Here is a 16967-nt window from a genome sequence, read left to right on the forward strand (position 1 = left end):
ATGACTTTGGGAAATTCAAACAGGTTATACCACTCATGCAGTCCTTCTTAGGCGACAACCCATTATTTGGTCATAAATTACAGGAAGCAGATACACATGAAAGTCACACACTGTTCTGTCACATCAGATTTTACCTTTTTTCTACTGAAAATAGACCCCAACCTGCAGAATAATAAAAAGAAAAATCAAGCTAGCAATTAAATTTTTTTGAAGAAAAAAATAAGTAGAAACTACTCAAAATTTCACGTTTTATGACCACAAATACTGAATAACCCCGTATTTGTAAAAGTTACCTGTTACCACGAAATCAAAAAGAACTCACACTAGCTACAATTAAAAGGAATCACAAGTCTTCAAGCCATTAATAATGATCAACAAATCACCAGCAATGTGACCAGAAGGTAAGAGCTGAGGTCCAGTTTCTAATGAGAAAGAGCATCTACTAAAGAGATGACCAAAATGACTAAAGAGATCTGTGCTGACTGATGCCATTCCCCATATCCTAAAGAAGAATAGGTCAAGAGCACAGGTACACAAAAAGAACAATCTAGAGACAAACCTGGCTATAACATAAGTGTGACGGCTTAGTATCTACCTAAGCAAAATTATAAATTAGGTATTTTTCATTTGAGAGAAATATTGGGTGTTTACATTACCTAAGCAGTGAGGAAAAATGAAATGTCACCAGGATCTGAAAAAGGTTCTCTAAACTCCAATGAAATCTTGTTTTAGTAAGAGGTCTTTAAAACAACAACAACAACAACAACAACAACGTTTTAATTTCCAGAAGGCCAGATTCAAAAAACAGGAATGGCTTTGCCCACAGCCCCATGTCTAGGGAAGGATTCTGCACCAGGCCACGCAAAGTGTCCAAGGCAGAAGCCACCCACCACGCATTCCCAGCGTCTTCATCGTGTCTCTCCAGAAACTAAGAGGCCCTGATATCGAGCTTGTTAATGTGATCGGAGCCTTTCAGAACGCATTTCTGCCGGGATGCACCAGTAGGGCCACTTCTCTCCAGAGCAGCCTCCAGCATTTGCCAGGCTGAGGGGAACCGGTAAGTGGATGGCACGTTCAGGCTGAGCTGGCAGCCCACCTGCTATCTTCACCGAAACAGCAGTTCACGCACTCAGCCTGATACTACTTTCTCCGGCTTGGCTCCTGAGAAGCCAAAAAGTACTGTAAACAAGTTACATCTTCTTTCCCCAAACGGGATGCCGAGGTGCACGAGCACCGGGCTCCCAACACACTGAGGAGCGCGGCGCCTACTGGGCGGCCCCTCCATTCTGCGCGCACAGAGGGCCGCGGGTGCCGGGAGAGCCGGCAGAGGGGCGAGGCCGAGGCCGGGACCCTCCGAGGGCCTGCGTCTGAGCGAAAGCGGCCGCTGGGCCGCCAGGTGGGCGGCGGGCTCACCTTGTTGAGGTGGGGGTTCCGCGTCACGGCGTAGCCGCGCTGGTAGGTGTGGCGGCGGCGGGGTGCTGCGGGCTCCATGGCGGGTGCACGGGTGGGGTGCGGGGTCGGCCCGGGGCGTGCGGCGCGCGGTGCAGGCGGCGGCGGATGCTGCTGGGGCGCCCGCGCTGACTGCGGCGGCGGCGGCGGGCGCGCTGGGAAAGAGCCGGCGGTCGGGGGCGGGCGTGGGTGGCGAGAGGGGGTGGACGCGGCGGGAGGAGCCCGCGAGAAGCCGGTGTCCCCAGCCGGGCAGCCTGCGAGAATCGCTGAGTCATGGCAGGAGATCAGCCGGGCCGGCGAGCGAGGAGGAGGAGGAAGAGCGAGGCTCCGGCGGCGCCGCGGGTGCCCGAGGGGAGGCGGCCGCGGGAGTCGCTCCCTTCCACCCACAGGGCTTCTGGTCACAGTTGTCCTCGCCCGTCGCTGCGTGGGGCGTGCCTCCGTTGTTCGGGGAATGCTCTTACTCCCCGGGACCTACGCGGGCAGCAAGGCCAGGTTCCCCCGCGCGCCCCGGTGGCCTTGTGGGTACCGTCGCCCCTGGCCGAGGGGAGCCCTTGGCGGGAGTCCCCAGGGAAGCTGGGAAGGAGCGAAATGGAGAGGTGCAGGCAGACACAGCGGCTGCGGGACCACGGGATGGGAGCCCTCACGAAATGGACTCGGGGGCTGTTTGCGGAACACCTCGACTGACTGAGACTCAGATCGCTCTGTCCCTTTCTGTTAGGGGGGCTTCGAAGCTCTGTCCTCCATCCCGAGGCCGGCCGCGTCCGGGGGCCGGACAGAGCCAACCTTGACCCAGAAACCAGAGGCCTGAGTAGAACTGGGAGAAAGGAGAGTGTGGAGCGGGGACACTGAGGGAGTCTGTAGATAATCAGTGGGAATGTTATTTTAATATAATTAAAGTAAAAGTCAAGGTGTGTTCCGATGAAGATGTGTTAGGGCCCACTGAAAGGTTCCATTTATCTTGTATATAATTTTGTGAGAGTTAAGAAACCAGGATGTTAAGTGAACCTCTTTGAATATTAATGAGTAACTCAATCTGTAAGGGCTTCAGTTTCTTCTTTGGTCAAAGGAGAGGGTCAGAATAAATGATATTCCAGCACTGAAATTCTGTTATTATTGATATTTAGACTTGAAGTTTCAAGGAATGGAGGGGCAGTCGGAACCAAGCCAAAAGGAGCTTGAGACACGCAAAAACCGCTAAAGGTTTCTGTGCCCCAGTTTCTTTTCTAGGTAAATAGGATCACTAGTTTCTGCCCTATTCATTTCTACCTCATGATGGTACAAAAGACAGTATTAGGGATTGATTAGGGGTTCGTTTTATATTGCCATAAAGTAGACACCCATCTAATGTTTTATGATACTTTATCAGAAAGATTGCTACAACTGTATTTTTGGGCCACACTTCCATCCAGAAGCTTCTTGGGCCTATTTTTTGAATTCCTTAGAATCATTTGTTTCAAGGGAGAACATTTTATTAATGGGGAACATTCAATTGGTATCAGAGTTCTTTAAAAACATTCCTTGCGTTTAAGCAACCCTTTTCACCAGGAATGCTACAATCCATAAATATTTAACCCTACCTGGGAGACCTGAGAAGGTATGCTTTACAAAACTCACTCCTGGGAGTTAACTGAGGCATGTTACAATTAGAGTGCTTTATCAGAAACAGAAACAGTTTAATTACAGGCCTAGTAAGCAACATAAGATGCTGAAGAAACAAAAATGTCAGTACACCAGAACCTTATTACAATGCCCCTTGCATAGAAGTTACCTGTCTATGTTACCTGTCTATTCCTGTTTCTATGATGTATGATGTACAGATAGGAAAGCTGACATAAATATAGGGAGAAGCTCAAAAAGTATGCGGGCTCTTCCCCCACACCATCACTACAAAGGAATTACAAGATCCTGTCAGTGCAGGTAAAGAGAAGTAAACATACAGGAGATGTGAATTTATGAAGGGAAATCCAGTCTTCTTGAATGCTAACAGTATGGGCCCTAAATGGGGGAGCCACTTTGTATATTCACGTGCAGTTCTAAGAGAACTGAGAAGCTCTTTTTCCATGCACATGCTATCCAGAACATCAAATTTCAGTCCTTTTTACTTGTTTGTAAGGTTAGGTTTTAATGTAAAAGCAAAACAAACCCAAAATTTTGGGAAAGAGAAAAAAAAACTTGTTTTAATTTTCCTTTTATGAAACTACAGTTGTGCAGTCAGCTCATAATTGGTAATGTTAAGAATGGGTGGGATTCACAAACTAAGGGATTAGAACCTGTAAGTTTCTGTTACACAGGTGAGAATACTGTCAGTCAAAATAAAATTTTCTTGCCCAATTTGATGCACAATGAACTCTAGTCATTAAAATAGGATTATAGTTTTCTGATCTATTATCATTGAGATTAAGTACTAAAAAATTTCAGGAAATATAGCACATACAGCATTTCAAGTGTTTTACTTTCTTGGAAAACATAAAAGAACATAAAGCTCCCACAAGGAAGGATTAGTCTACATCATTGGTGTATATTTGCAAAACATTTCAACACCATGAATGTTAAGTTTCAAGATGGGCATTGGAAATGTTTTACTTTCATGAGGAAAAAGATAGTCTGATAGAAAGATGTGGCTATAGGATATCAAGTAAATGATCCTTATTCATACAGAAAGCGTGTTACTGCTATGTTAAATAAGTGATTTTTAAGTTGAATACCTCAAGATGCCTGGTTCTTGATGTGTTTCTGCATGAAGGGAAGACCTTCAAACTTTTGAGGTTTTGAGAATTCCAGTGTTCAGCCTATTAGGAAAAAGTCCACCAGGAGAGCTGACCCCAAAATTTGAGAATTTAGTGTAGGCAATTGCTTCCTTGGCCAGCCCCAGGGTAATTGCCAACCAAGGAAAGAGTTGACTTTTTGCCTGCATTCTGCAGTGAGGATATGACTTATGTTCTCAGGTGGCACTCTTTAACAAGAGGACATCAACAAAAAAAGTTTATTAATGTTTGCAGTGCACATCACACCCAAGAAACCAAAAGCAAAGAATAACTCAAAGCAGCAGCTTTAAACTATGGTCTATATGGGATCTTCAGCAAAGAACAATACATTTATAGAGAAATGACAGCACGAAGGAAAGCAGTTTTAGGCTTTCAAAGGCAGCAAACTAGAAAGGTAAATATATGGGAAGAAACTAATAGTAAGCTTTGTTTCCTGATTCCTCTTCCCCAAAATATTTATTTTGGGGTGACCTACCCCGGTTTCCTTCACTAGGCTTTATAGCTGGCTCTAAGGAGTCCCTGATGTACCAGGCTCTAAGTTATTGGTATCTGAGTATTGTAAGTGAAATGGCTGTAGGAGTCATTTCATTAGAATGTTTTAAAAAGGTGTACCCTTATATTATTCTTTAAGCAAAATTTTGTGCAAAAGCCCCAGAATGTCTGGAGCCCTGTAGAGCTGTTTGGTTTTCTTTTTTTTTTCCTGAGGAAAGTGGTCTTACTCTTTAACAATTAAAAGCATTATTCCCATTAGAGATAATGTAATATCACCTCATTCTTACTATGCACTACAATCATTACAATCACAAAAACACATATTTGTATGTACATACAGACACTGCATGGTGACTGATTCTGGAATAAATCCATACACTAAGTCACAGCATGTAGAGATCATTTATTTCTTAACTGCTCATTTATACCTGAACAAATTTTCATTAAGTATGTTATTAATTTTCCAATGACATAATTTGGTTGTAATATTTTATCTTGTGGAAGTCCATTTGAAAAAGATGCCAGCTGTTTCACTTACTTTAACACTAGTATATTCTGGATCATGTTATACAGTACTTGTATAGAAACTTAAAAAGATATATTTCCCATGAGGAGACAGTTGGTTTGTAGCATTGGTGTGTATTTACAAAAACATTTTAACACTACAAACATTAGCAGTTTCAAGGTGGGGCACATGAAAAGGTTTATACGTTGCTGAAGTGATGCAGGTGTACCTTTTACAGAGTTAAAATGGAGTCTGGAGACAATGAAGGGAGAGTTCTCACTCAGTGGCACTCCCAGCAGCTTACCTGGCATACCTCAGCGGGAAGGCAGAAGATTGTCTCGCCCAGCAACAGCCCAGCCAGTGAGAAACCACATGACCTTAGCCAATGAGACGCCCTCGCAACCTCAAATTCTCCCTCTGCTCAGGTGAACTTTTGTTCAAAGCAATCCCTCCCAATTTCCTTCTTTTCTCTATATAGGGATACTCTTTTTCCTTCCTTCTTGGGACTTGCCTTATGGTTTGCCCTAATTTGCAGTCCCAAATTGCAATTCCTCTGCTACTCCTAAATAAATTTTTTTTTTTACTGGTTAAATAACTATTTTGTTTTTAAGGTTGACAAAATTTATCAATGAACTGCTTGATATCCATCATTTCCTGGTGACATGAACCATGCATCATGCCTTCATTGGTTTTTAAGGTTACATTGGTTAGATTTACCAAATTTTTTACCTTCCAACAGCAAGAGAACCAACCATTATGGAAACCAAAGAGTGGTAATCTCCATGGCACAAGAATAAAAATATCTGTTAGCCTTTGATAGGACTCCATGGAATGAAAGCCCACAGGGGAAGTCAGTGAGTACAGGGATAGCTTCCAACTTCTGCTGTGTGGTCCAGCAGTACATAAAAATAAAGCTCTGCCCTGAGAAAATCCTCCCCAAATAATAATGGTAAAAGGAATGCCATTCTTCACTCCTGCTCTATCAAAGCTTTTACATTTTCTGCTAACTCCAGGTTCACCCTCCTTTGAATCTGGTGAGAGCCCAATAATGTTAAACCAAGAAGGCATAGCCATGGTCACAGTTAATGTAACAGGCGTAATGGGCACATGTAGATAAATAGATTTGATACATGAACTTCTGATACCTGCAAGTTCTCCTGCCTGTCCGTGCCCAGTATCTCCATGCTGGGAAGTCTTACAGACATCAATAGTACTGCCTGGTGAGAAGCCGGAAGGAAAGTGGAGACTGTGAACTGTGTCCCCTCTAGAAAGCACAGTTTGAATATCATGGATCTAGACCAGTGGTTTTCAATCTTTATCCCATTTGAGAATCACCTGGAGAGCTCTAAAAAACACTCTTGACTGGGCCAAAGAGTTGTTGATTTCAGTGGTCTGGGATTGTAGCTTTAGCACCAGGAATTTTTGCCCCAAGCTCCCCCAGATGATTCTAGTTTGCAGCCAAAGTTGAGAACCATTGGCCTAAAATAATGGTTCTCAACCTTTTGCTTCGATCAAAACCAGTTGGAGGGTATGTTAAAACAGGTCCCCTCCCTCAGAATGTTTGATTCAGTAAGTCTGAGGTGAGGTCTATAATTTGCTTTTCTAGCAAGTTCCCAGGTGATGTTGATGGTCAGGTTACCACATTTGAGGACCACTAGTATAGAGCAATGTTATCCAACAGAAACATAATGTGAACCACATATATAATTTAAAATTTTGCAGGGAGCCGTATTTTTTTTTAAGGTAAAAGGAAACAGGGGCACCTGGGTGGTACAGTTGGTTAAGCACCCGACTCTTGGTTTCATTTCAGGTCATGATCTTGAGCTCTTGGGATCAAGCCCCAAGTCTGGCTCTGCACTGAGTATGGAGTCCACTTGGGACACTCTCTCCCTTTCCCTCTGCCCCTACCCCACTAAAATAAAGCTTTTTTGTAAAAAAAAAAAAAAAAAAGAGAGAGAGAGAGAGGTGCTTGGGTGACTCAGTCAGTTAAGTGTCTGTCTTCAGCTCAGGTCATGATCCCAGAGTCCTGGGATCGAGCCCTGCATCAGGCTCCCTGCCCAGTGGGGAGTCGGCTTCTCTCTCTTCCTCTCTCCCTCCCCCTCATTGTGCTCTCTCTTTCAAGCTCTCTCAAATAAATAAATAAATAAAATCTTTTTTTAAAAAGTAAAAAGAAACAGGTGAAATATACTTTAGTATATTTTATTTAACCTAATATATCAAAAATACTATGTCAATGTTATCAATATAAAAATTATTAGTGAGATGTTTTACCTTTTTTTTGGACTGTTTTTGAAATCTAGTGTATTTTACACTTATAGCACATCCCAATTTGGACACCAGATTTATATTAGAAATACTTGTTCTGCACTTAGATTTTATAAAATTTACAGTTGAAATAGTAGATACAAATACCCAAGTTGTTGCAAACATACCTAAAAGCTTCCAATGACTAAACTGAGTATACATTTTATATTTAAATTAAAACCAAACAAAATTTACTTTTTCCTATTTGAAAAATATGTTAAGACTATTTACTGAAGGGGGCTCCCGGGTGGCTCAGTTGTTAAGTGTCTGCTTTGTCATGATCAGGTCATGATTGCTGGGTCCTGGGATGGAGCCCTGCATTGGGCTCCCTACTCTGCAGGAAGCCTGATTCTCCGTCTCCTACTCCCTGTGCTTGTGTTCCCTCTTGCTTTCTCTTTCACTGTCAGTTAAATAAAATCTTAAAAAAGAAAAAAAAAAAAAAGACTGTTTACTGAAGGTCAGTCATTAATACTATCTACCTGTTTGTACAATTTCCATATTGCTAATACATTGTGCTTCCTAAAGTTCATATGCAAGCCAAAGATTTAAAAATCAGATTACATTTTGTCATAGAATAATACAACAAATGCTTTCAGGGTATCCTATTAATGCCCCCTTTAACACATAATGCTGAAATATATAAAGAATCAAAGAGTGATTCCCTGCAGGATTTTTTTGTTTGTTTGTTTTGTTTTTGAAGACCTCATGTATTTGAGAGGGGTGGGGAACACAGTTGGGGAAGGGGCAGAAGGATAAGCAGACTGCTTGTCAGGCACAAGGTCCCAGGACTCCAAGATCATGACTCAAACCGAAGTCAGATGCTTAACCGACAGAGATATTGGACGCCCCTTCCTGGCAGTTTTTAAAAGTAAGATGTTTCTGAATAAAATAAAATGTTTCTGAATAAAATATCAGACAAATTTCAATTTGTCTCAGTATTCCATAAGTAGAATTCTCTTCTATATATGCTCTCTGAAAATAGATGAGCAATATAAAGATTTAGTTTCCAACAGATGTGAACTATATAACTTGCTTTAAAAGTCAGAATCAACTACAATCACATTTGGTTTTAAATAATTGTTTTCATCTCACTACATAAAGGACATTCATACAATCTTTGCATTAAAAAAGAAACCATGGGAATATTTCAAAATATAAAATATAGTTCAGATTTTCCCTACTAAACTTAAAAACAACTAATTCTAAACTTAAGTGCTCTGCTCAAAATTTTCCAATGGTACCCCACTCATGCATAGAAGCAAAATTATTAATGACTTACAAGAACCACCATGATCTGTCCCAGTCCCCTATCTCTGTAGCTTTGTTACCTTTCCCCTCCTCTCTTACTCTGTTCCAATTATCACTGCCCCCCCCCCACCAACAGGACAAGCACATTCCTGCCTCAGGGCCTTTGCTTTTGCTATTCCCTATAACTGGAACACTCTTCATGCAGATCTCTACATGGGCTCCCTCAGTCCCTTCAAGTCTTTGCCTAAATGTCATCTGGGACTTCATCAATCATCCCACGTAATAGGACAATTACTATTCCTCCTCCAACCTTCCTTACTCTCTATCATTCTACCTTACTTAATTTTTCTCCATGTAACTTTTCACATTTAAATATAAAATGAAATTCACTTATTATTTGTCATCTCACTGCCACCACCACTAACATGTCAACTCTCTGACAGTGATAATTTAATATTTTTTGGTCTTTTCTACAGAACTGTACACTTTTATGTTCCTGAACTCTACCTAAGCAACTTTTCTAACTTATTTCACAATCTATTTACTTATACACACACTTCTTTCACATGTACAATTTTTATTTGACTGTCTCCTTTAAGTCTTCAGCATAAAGGGAACAGATCATGTCCTCTTTGGCAAAAGATTTATCTGGAAATAACTAATGAGTCATCAGAATTGGAGATAGAAACTTCATTGTTGCAATAACTGGTGAAACAGCCTTTCAAATAGTTGTTGGACTTCAAATCATTCTTGAAAAATTGATGTTTTCAGAGCGCCTGACTGCCTCAATCAGAGGAGTGTGTGACTCTTGATCTCAAGATATTGAGTTTGAGCCCCATGTTGGGTGTAGACCATTACTTAAATAAATAAAAATTTTAAAAATTTTTGTGTTTTCAGTATTCCTCTAAAATGACATAAATTTGGTTGAGGCTATTCTCTAATCAATATTCATTTGGATTGTGTGCTTGCATAATATTTTAGTACCCTGTAGAATTCTATCTGCTGTCAATAAAGTACCTATTCATGAATTGCATGTATTATATTATTTAAACTTAAAAGCACAACTATTATGAAAAAAATCCAGTTCAGTGATTTTTTCATTTGATTTCACTGAATTAAAATTTTACTACTTTCTTAAATCTGTTTTTTTTCACCAATAAATCTAGATAAAAACCAATTCCTATCATTGTCATGAATGAATCTGTATCATTCCTTGCAAGTAGTTTTTTTTTTTTTTCTTGCAAGTAGTTTTTAGTGGAGCAACTCACCCATTTGTTGGTGTGATTTTTTTTAATTAAATTTATTTAAACTAATAAAACAAAACAAAACAAAACAATTCACCCATTCCCCCCCGCTTCAGACACATACACACTCCCCAACCTCTGGCAACCTCTACATCTATAAGCTTGGTTTTATTGATTGACTGATAATTCTACATATAAAAGCAATCATATGGTATTTGTCTTTCTCTGTCTGGCGTATTTCACTTACCATAATGTCCTCAAGGGCCATCCATGTTGTTGCAAATGGCAAGATTTCATCTTTTTAATGGCTGAATAATATTTCATTTTATCTGTATATGCATACATATGAATACCACATTCTCTTTTTCCATTCATCCATCAGTGGAGACAGGTTGTTTCCATATCTTGACTATTGTAAACAGTGTTGCAATGAACATAGGGATACACAAAGCTTTTCAAGTTACTGTTTCATTTTCTTTGACTAAATATCTAGAAGTAGAATTGCTGAATCATGGTAGCTCTGTTTTTAATTTTTTGAGGAACCTCCATACTGTTTTCCACACTGGCTGCACCAATTTGCACTCCTACCAACAATGTAAGAGGGTTCCCTTTTCTCCACATCCTTGCCAACTCTGGTTATTTCTAGTCTTTTTGATAATAGCCCATTCTAACAGGTATAAGGTGCTATCTCATTGTGGTTTTGATTTGCATTTCCCTAATGATTAATGATACAGAGCATGGTTTCGTGTAACTGTTAGGCATTGGTATGTTTTTGAACATTGAATTGAGGGTCTCATTTGTGCTGACCACATTTCAAATGCTTAATAGCTACATGTGGCTAGTGGCTACCAAGCTAGCACAAATGTAATCCAATGCATTTGGGTTCTTAAATCAATGTTGTAAGTGACTGAAGAGGTCAAATATACGTATCCATATTTTTGTCATATTCCCTCACATAGTCGTTTGTCCCTTAATTTATTCAAAATGATTATTGAACACTTAATATACTAAGCCTTAGGCTAGGCACTAATATATAGAGATAGACTTATGAGGAGAAACAGCTAATACACAAGTAAAAAAGTTGATAATTACAAAACATGAAGTGTGAAAGAAATTAATGTGCACTTCAACAATCAGTAACAGGAAGACTAGTTTTAAATATTTATAATGTTTTTTCAACTTTATCTTTTCATAACACTCGGGATGCTTTTTATGTAAGTACTTGAGAATATTTCTGAATGACAGTGTTTCTTCAGGTGTCGCTACAGATAACATCAGTAAGGTTTTGGTTACATGTGTATAGCAGATTTGTTCCCAGTGGAGTATTTCCAGAAATATTCCATTAATTGGGGCACCTGGGTGTCTCAGTCGGTTGAGCGTCTGACTTTGGCTCAGGTCATAATTTCAGGGTCCTGAGATTGAGTACCACAACGAGCTCCCTACTCAGTAGGAAGTCTGCTTCTCCCTCTCCCTATGTTGCTCTCCCTGCTTATGCTCTCTCTCTCTCTGTCAAATAAATAAACATCTTAAAAAAAAAAGAAATATTCCATCAACTATGAAAGGAGAAACACAAGTAATCATGCAAGTAATAACTAATGTTCCTGTCAAAGAGGTTAACGTTAAAAGTAGTAATTTGAGGGCACCTGGGTGACACAGTGGGTTGAGCATTTGACTCTTGGATTCGGCCCAGTTCATAATCTCAGGATCCTGGGATTGAGCCTCCTTGAGATTCTCTCTCCTTCTCCCTGTGCCCCTCCCACCCCTGCTTGCGTGCGCAGGAGTGTGCATATGCACACACACACACATACACACACACACTCTCTCTCTTTTTCTTTCTTTTAAAAAAAAAAAAAAGTAGTAGTTTGGAATATAGACATATAGACTCTGGAACCAGACTTACCAGGCTTCTATTCCAGCTTCTCCCCTTCCAGCTTGTTTGCCCGTGTTATATGACTTACCACCTCTGTCTCCTCAGGTGATTGATTTATTCTCACTAGCACTAACACTGCATGAATATTTCTCAAATGAAAGCAAACAGGATAAAGAAATTAGGCACACTATACACTTAGCTTGAACTTTCAAAAAGAAAATACTATCCATTCAGCATCACTAGAAGAAATTAAGTGTCCCAAGAATATGATTTTTACTTAGAATTTCAGCAAACAGATGTTTTGGGAAAATTGAGACTTGACGGGTGTTAATACTAATCCTGGGGTATTAACTAATGCACAAGATTCTTTGCATTTTTTGTTCTCATAAGTAAATAAATATTATTTGGAATTGCCTATTTTGTTTAAGTTTCATGTTTTTAAATTTGGAGATGAAGGTGCTTGCAAATACAGGTGAATCCACAGAAGTTCTTGAAGTTTGTTTTGTTTTTCCTAGATATCATCACAGTATAGCTTCCATTATCCATCATTTATCCATCTCAATTAACTGTTTGCATGTGAAGCTCACCACGCAATTGCCCCTTGTACCTGCGCCAGCCCAGACATCTTCCTTAAATGGAGGAGTGATAGAACTGTTCAGGTTCTACAAGAAGCAAAGAAATTACATTACTAAAAACTTGGAAAAGCTTGTAGGGTATTCTAGAAGGGATTGGTATGTAACATGTTGCTCCAAAACTTAGTAGCATGAAATGATAACTGTTGTGTTATCTCTTGTGGATTCTGTGCGTTCAGAATTTGGGAAGGGCTTAGCTGGTTGGTGCTGGCTCAGGATGTCTCCTGTGGTGGCAGTTAAAAAGGAGCTGAGACTGGGAAAAAGTATCCCTGGAGAGGCTGGGGGTTGTAGAAGGAACACTCTCCCTCTCTCTTTCCCTCCCTCCCTTTTCATGTAATCTCGGGCTGGGCTCTCCGTGTGAGGTCTCTCCCTGAGGGCTGGTTGGAGCTCCTCACACACAGCGGGGCCACCTCAGGACAGTGAAGCGGCTTCTGTGGACCTTGAAGACTTCCAGAACAAGTATTTCAGAAAACAGGATAGAAAGCGACTTTCCTTTTGATTACCTGGCCTTGGAAGTCACATAGTGTCCCATACTCTGTATCCAAACAGTCACAAAAGCCAAAGAGGAGCGCCAAAGTCACATGTAAGAAGAGCTTTGGGAATAGGAGATGTGCTGCAGCCATTTGGAAAACACCATCTGCCACATAGGCGTGAAGAGATCTATTTACATTTAGTCCCATCATTATATATGTATATCATTAGTTTGCCTGAAATAGGCAGTGGGTGGTGCACTTGACATAGACAAATTATCGGCACCAATGTAAAATGTGCATAAGTAAACAGGTTGAGAAAAATTTATTCCAGAAAAGCCATTTAGAGGTATTTCATAATTCAGTTTACATTCAGGCCCTATCCCTTACTACATCTTTGGTGCATCAGATTTTGGAGTCACTGGTGATTCTGAATACAAAGAGATTTCCAAGTGCTTTCTAAATTGTTCTCAATGTGTTTTAACATGGTATGTTTTCTTCTAATACTTTGAAAAATGGCAACTCTTTGGAACATACGTGTTAGTGCCCAGCCAGAATATTAAATTATCCCTCATACACCATTCTGCAGTATCTTCACTATCTTAAATAGGAGATTATTCAGTCATACACTGTTAACAAAGAACAGTAAAAGAATTGTATATTAGAAACCAAAGGCATTTAGGTTTATTAGAACCATGTACTGATTTAGCTGTAGTAGGAATACCATATTAAAACCAGTAATGGACACTAAATACTGACTAGAGAGAATTCCTTTTTTTTTTTTTTTGAGAATTTTTTTTAATAGGAAAAAAATATGCTCCAAAGTTATTGATGTTTTATTTCATTTTATTGTTCTGTAGTGTTCAAAATTTGTAAAAAGAGTATATATTACTTTCATATTCAGAAAAAAAAAAAAACCTGAAAAATTCGGAACATACCCAGGGGAGTGTATATAATTAAAGCAACATGCTGTAAAATTTTAGGAACCTCAATTATTTTCCTTTTGCTCCAAAGGTTATTAGAGATGATATCTTGGCCTCCTACCTCATTACCTTTCTGCTGTATGGATGCATTAAATTCTGTCACTGTTTGCCAGTAGGCTCTGGAGCCAACAACATAATGCAACTCTGAGACAGGGAGGGTAAGTTTCATAATGCCTTACTCTGCCAAACACCTGTGCAGATCCACCCTACTTTTCTTACTTCGAAAAAGCCAGACTAAAAACAACCCCCCCAAAAAATCTAAACTTAAAAAATTAAAGCTAAAAAACTTTCTAGAAATATAACCCTTTTTCATAACAATATATGATAAAATTTACCATTTAAGTCCAAGTCTTGTTCAGAATAGATTTGCATGTAATTTAGTTAATAAATCATTGATTTTCAAATATAACATGATTTTTTTTTAAGATTTTATTTATTTGTCAGAGAGAGAGAGAGTGAGCACAGGCAGACAGAGTGGCAGAGGGAGAAGCAGGCTCCCTGCGGAGCAAGGAGCCCGATGCGGGACTCCATCCCAGGACGCTGGGATCATGACCTGAGCCGAAGGCAGCCGCTTAAACAACTGAGCCACCCAGGCGTCCCAAATATAACATGATGTTAACAGGAATTCTCTAAATTGTGATATTATATGGCTTTTCACTTCCCAGTATCCTATACATATTTTGAAAATGTTGATGTTATAATTAGAGAAAATAAACATTAAATATGATTTATCTCCAAGTCAGGTTTTCAATTGCGAAAACATAATGTTTCAAAAACCTACTTAACCTTCTCCTTGGAAGGAATAGCTGGGCATTGCTTTAAAATTGCCATTAGTTTCTGACACTATATTAAATAGACTTCATATCTCAAACAAGTATTATTTTTTTAAAAAATGAACCAAAATATCACATACATGAAGAGTTAGCCTGGCTGAGTTGCTTTACTCAAGAGGAATTTTAAGTGAGAATATTCTTTTGGAGATCAACTCAAAGTACATTGACCTTGTTAGTCTGGAATCCATGGGCTGCTGTAGTGGTTAACACCCAGTGACCTGCCAGAAATACAGCTAAGCCAGAATTAGGCACCAACTATCAATCTGTGATGTCACCAGAAACTTGGCATTTCAAATCTAGCTTGAAGCCGAAGCTCTTAATGCAGTGGCCAAGCTCCAGACGCTCTGGTTTATGGGTGAGGGAGAATATGTATATGAAAGTCTGTACTCAGGAGAGTTATACAAGAGATTCATTCATGACAGATGAAGAGACCCGAGAGAAAGCACGTAGGCCGGAGGGGAAATTTGAGGACTAAAATAAATCAGTGGAAACAGCATGACCAAACCATTTTTCTGAACATATGGTCCAAATTCTGAAGGGAAATTGGGAATCTTTGGGCAGGGGATAAACACTGAATGGATTTGGTAGGAAAGTTATTAAGTCATTCTGGGGTTTTGAACAAATAACCAGTCTTTAAGTACTTGTTTTCCATGCAAATCCATGTAATCATTCAAGATTTCCCAGTTAGAAGAGAATTTATATTGACCGAGGAAATTCACATATAATAGTTTGCTTTCAGATTTAGAGATATATCTCCTTTGCTAAAACCATACACAAAATCCACTGGAGAAAGTAGTCAGATCATTTGTCCTGCACCCCGCCCCCCATGTCCACCCCCAGAGCGCGTTTCTCTTCTGTGGCCAGCAGAGCTTCAAACGAGGATTCTTCCTCACCTTATACTGTGGCGGCTGCCTGTCCTGCAATTCAAATGGGCTTTCGAGAGACCTGAGACCATTATACACAACCCCTGCCCCCGACACACCCACAGCCTTACTGTGATGGTGCGTAAGGGCCGGGCTGGTATTAAGTTTTATCAGGTAAACCAGAACCATACATAGACAGGAATAATCCCCCACACTCCTTTCTTCATGCTTTAGAAACCACTCTTGAGGCAACAGGAAAAAATAAGGAGCAAGAAATGACAAGACCATGCTGAGCAAAAAGGGAGGAAACATTGAAAAACACAGGCAAGTTTAGAGCAAAACCATAAAAATCACTCTGTTAAAAGGAGTATATCAAAATGCTCTCAAGGTCTTGGAGTGAAGTTCAGACCTTGCTCGAGGTCTGTCGGAGAATAAATGTTCGAACATTTTACAGGTCAAGTCCCAGAGACTCATACTTTGATTCATACTTTAACTTGTTTGCCCTGTCCACAGAGAAACTGACCTATAATTGTAGAAAATATATTACTTAATACAGATATTAAACTACCTGCACTTTGTTTTCTATCATTTTTCTTGCAATTCTTCTGATGATATATGTTGGAGAGACACTAAGTCTATCCCATGAGGCTGAAATTTTTTTATTCATAATTATCTTTCTCCAATCTATGTATTTTCTTCATAAGTAAATCTGCACAAAGAAAAAGTAAAAGGACATAAGAATAAAGCTCCATACAGTTGAAGCTTTATAGTAGTTTCTGAAAAATTAAAAAGTAGCAGAGAGAGAGAGAGACACACACATTGTACTAATTATTGATTCTCTGGTACCTAAAGATCCCACTTTTTCATATACCTCCCACACCTCTGAGGAGATAATGTTTTACAAATTTGCTAGAATTAGGCACTTTGAAATCTATATCAAACACAGAGGAGGGGTGCCTGAGTGGCTCAGTCAGTTAACATTCAACTCTTGATTTCAGCTCAGAGCATAATCTCAGAGTCGTGATACCAGCCTCAGGTCAGGCTCTGCCCTTGGTGTGGAGTCTGCTTGAGATTCTCTCTCCTTCTCCCTCTACCCCTCCCCCACACTCTTACAAGTGCATTCTCTCTCTTAGAAAGAAAGAAAGAAAGAAAGAAAGAAAGAAAGAAAGAAAGAAAGAAAAAAGAAAGAAAGAAAGAAAGAAAGAAAGGAAATTATGACATCAGTGTGTTCCTGGCAGTAGATAAGGTGGTTCTTGGTGTATTTGTTATCTACTAATATGTAAGAAATTGTCACAAAACAGTGGGTAAA

The 16967-nt window shown here is 39.8% G+C and overlaps 1 protein-coding gene and 1 pseudogene across 1 annotated transcript in view; both read right to left on the bottom strand.

Annotated features, from left to right (window-relative positions):
- The window catches only part of LOC111147573 (malic enzyme 1), a 181688-nt gene extending 180197 nt beyond the window's left edge, over nt 1–1491 (bottom strand). Inside the window, exon 1 of the mRNA XM_022503681.1 lies at nt 1414–1491. Coding sequence (XP_022359389.1) covers nt 1414–1491 — 78 coding nt within the window. The remainder of the gene's footprint in view (nt 1–1413) is intronic.
- Nucleotides 1492–5817: 4326 nt separating this feature from the next.
- LOC111147497 lies at nt 5818–13189 on the bottom strand (annotated as a pseudogene).
- Nucleotides 13190–16967: the final 3778 nt, after the last annotated feature.

Source organism: Enhydra lutris, unplaced genomic scaffold (genome assembly GCF_002288905.1).
Source record: "Enhydra lutris kenyoni isolate GAN:26980312 unplaced genomic scaffold, ASM228890v2 scaffoldscaffold17, whole genome shotgun sequence".
NCBI classification, from domain to species: domain Eukaryota; kingdom Metazoa; phylum Chordata; class Mammalia; order Carnivora; family Mustelidae; genus Enhydra; species Enhydra lutris.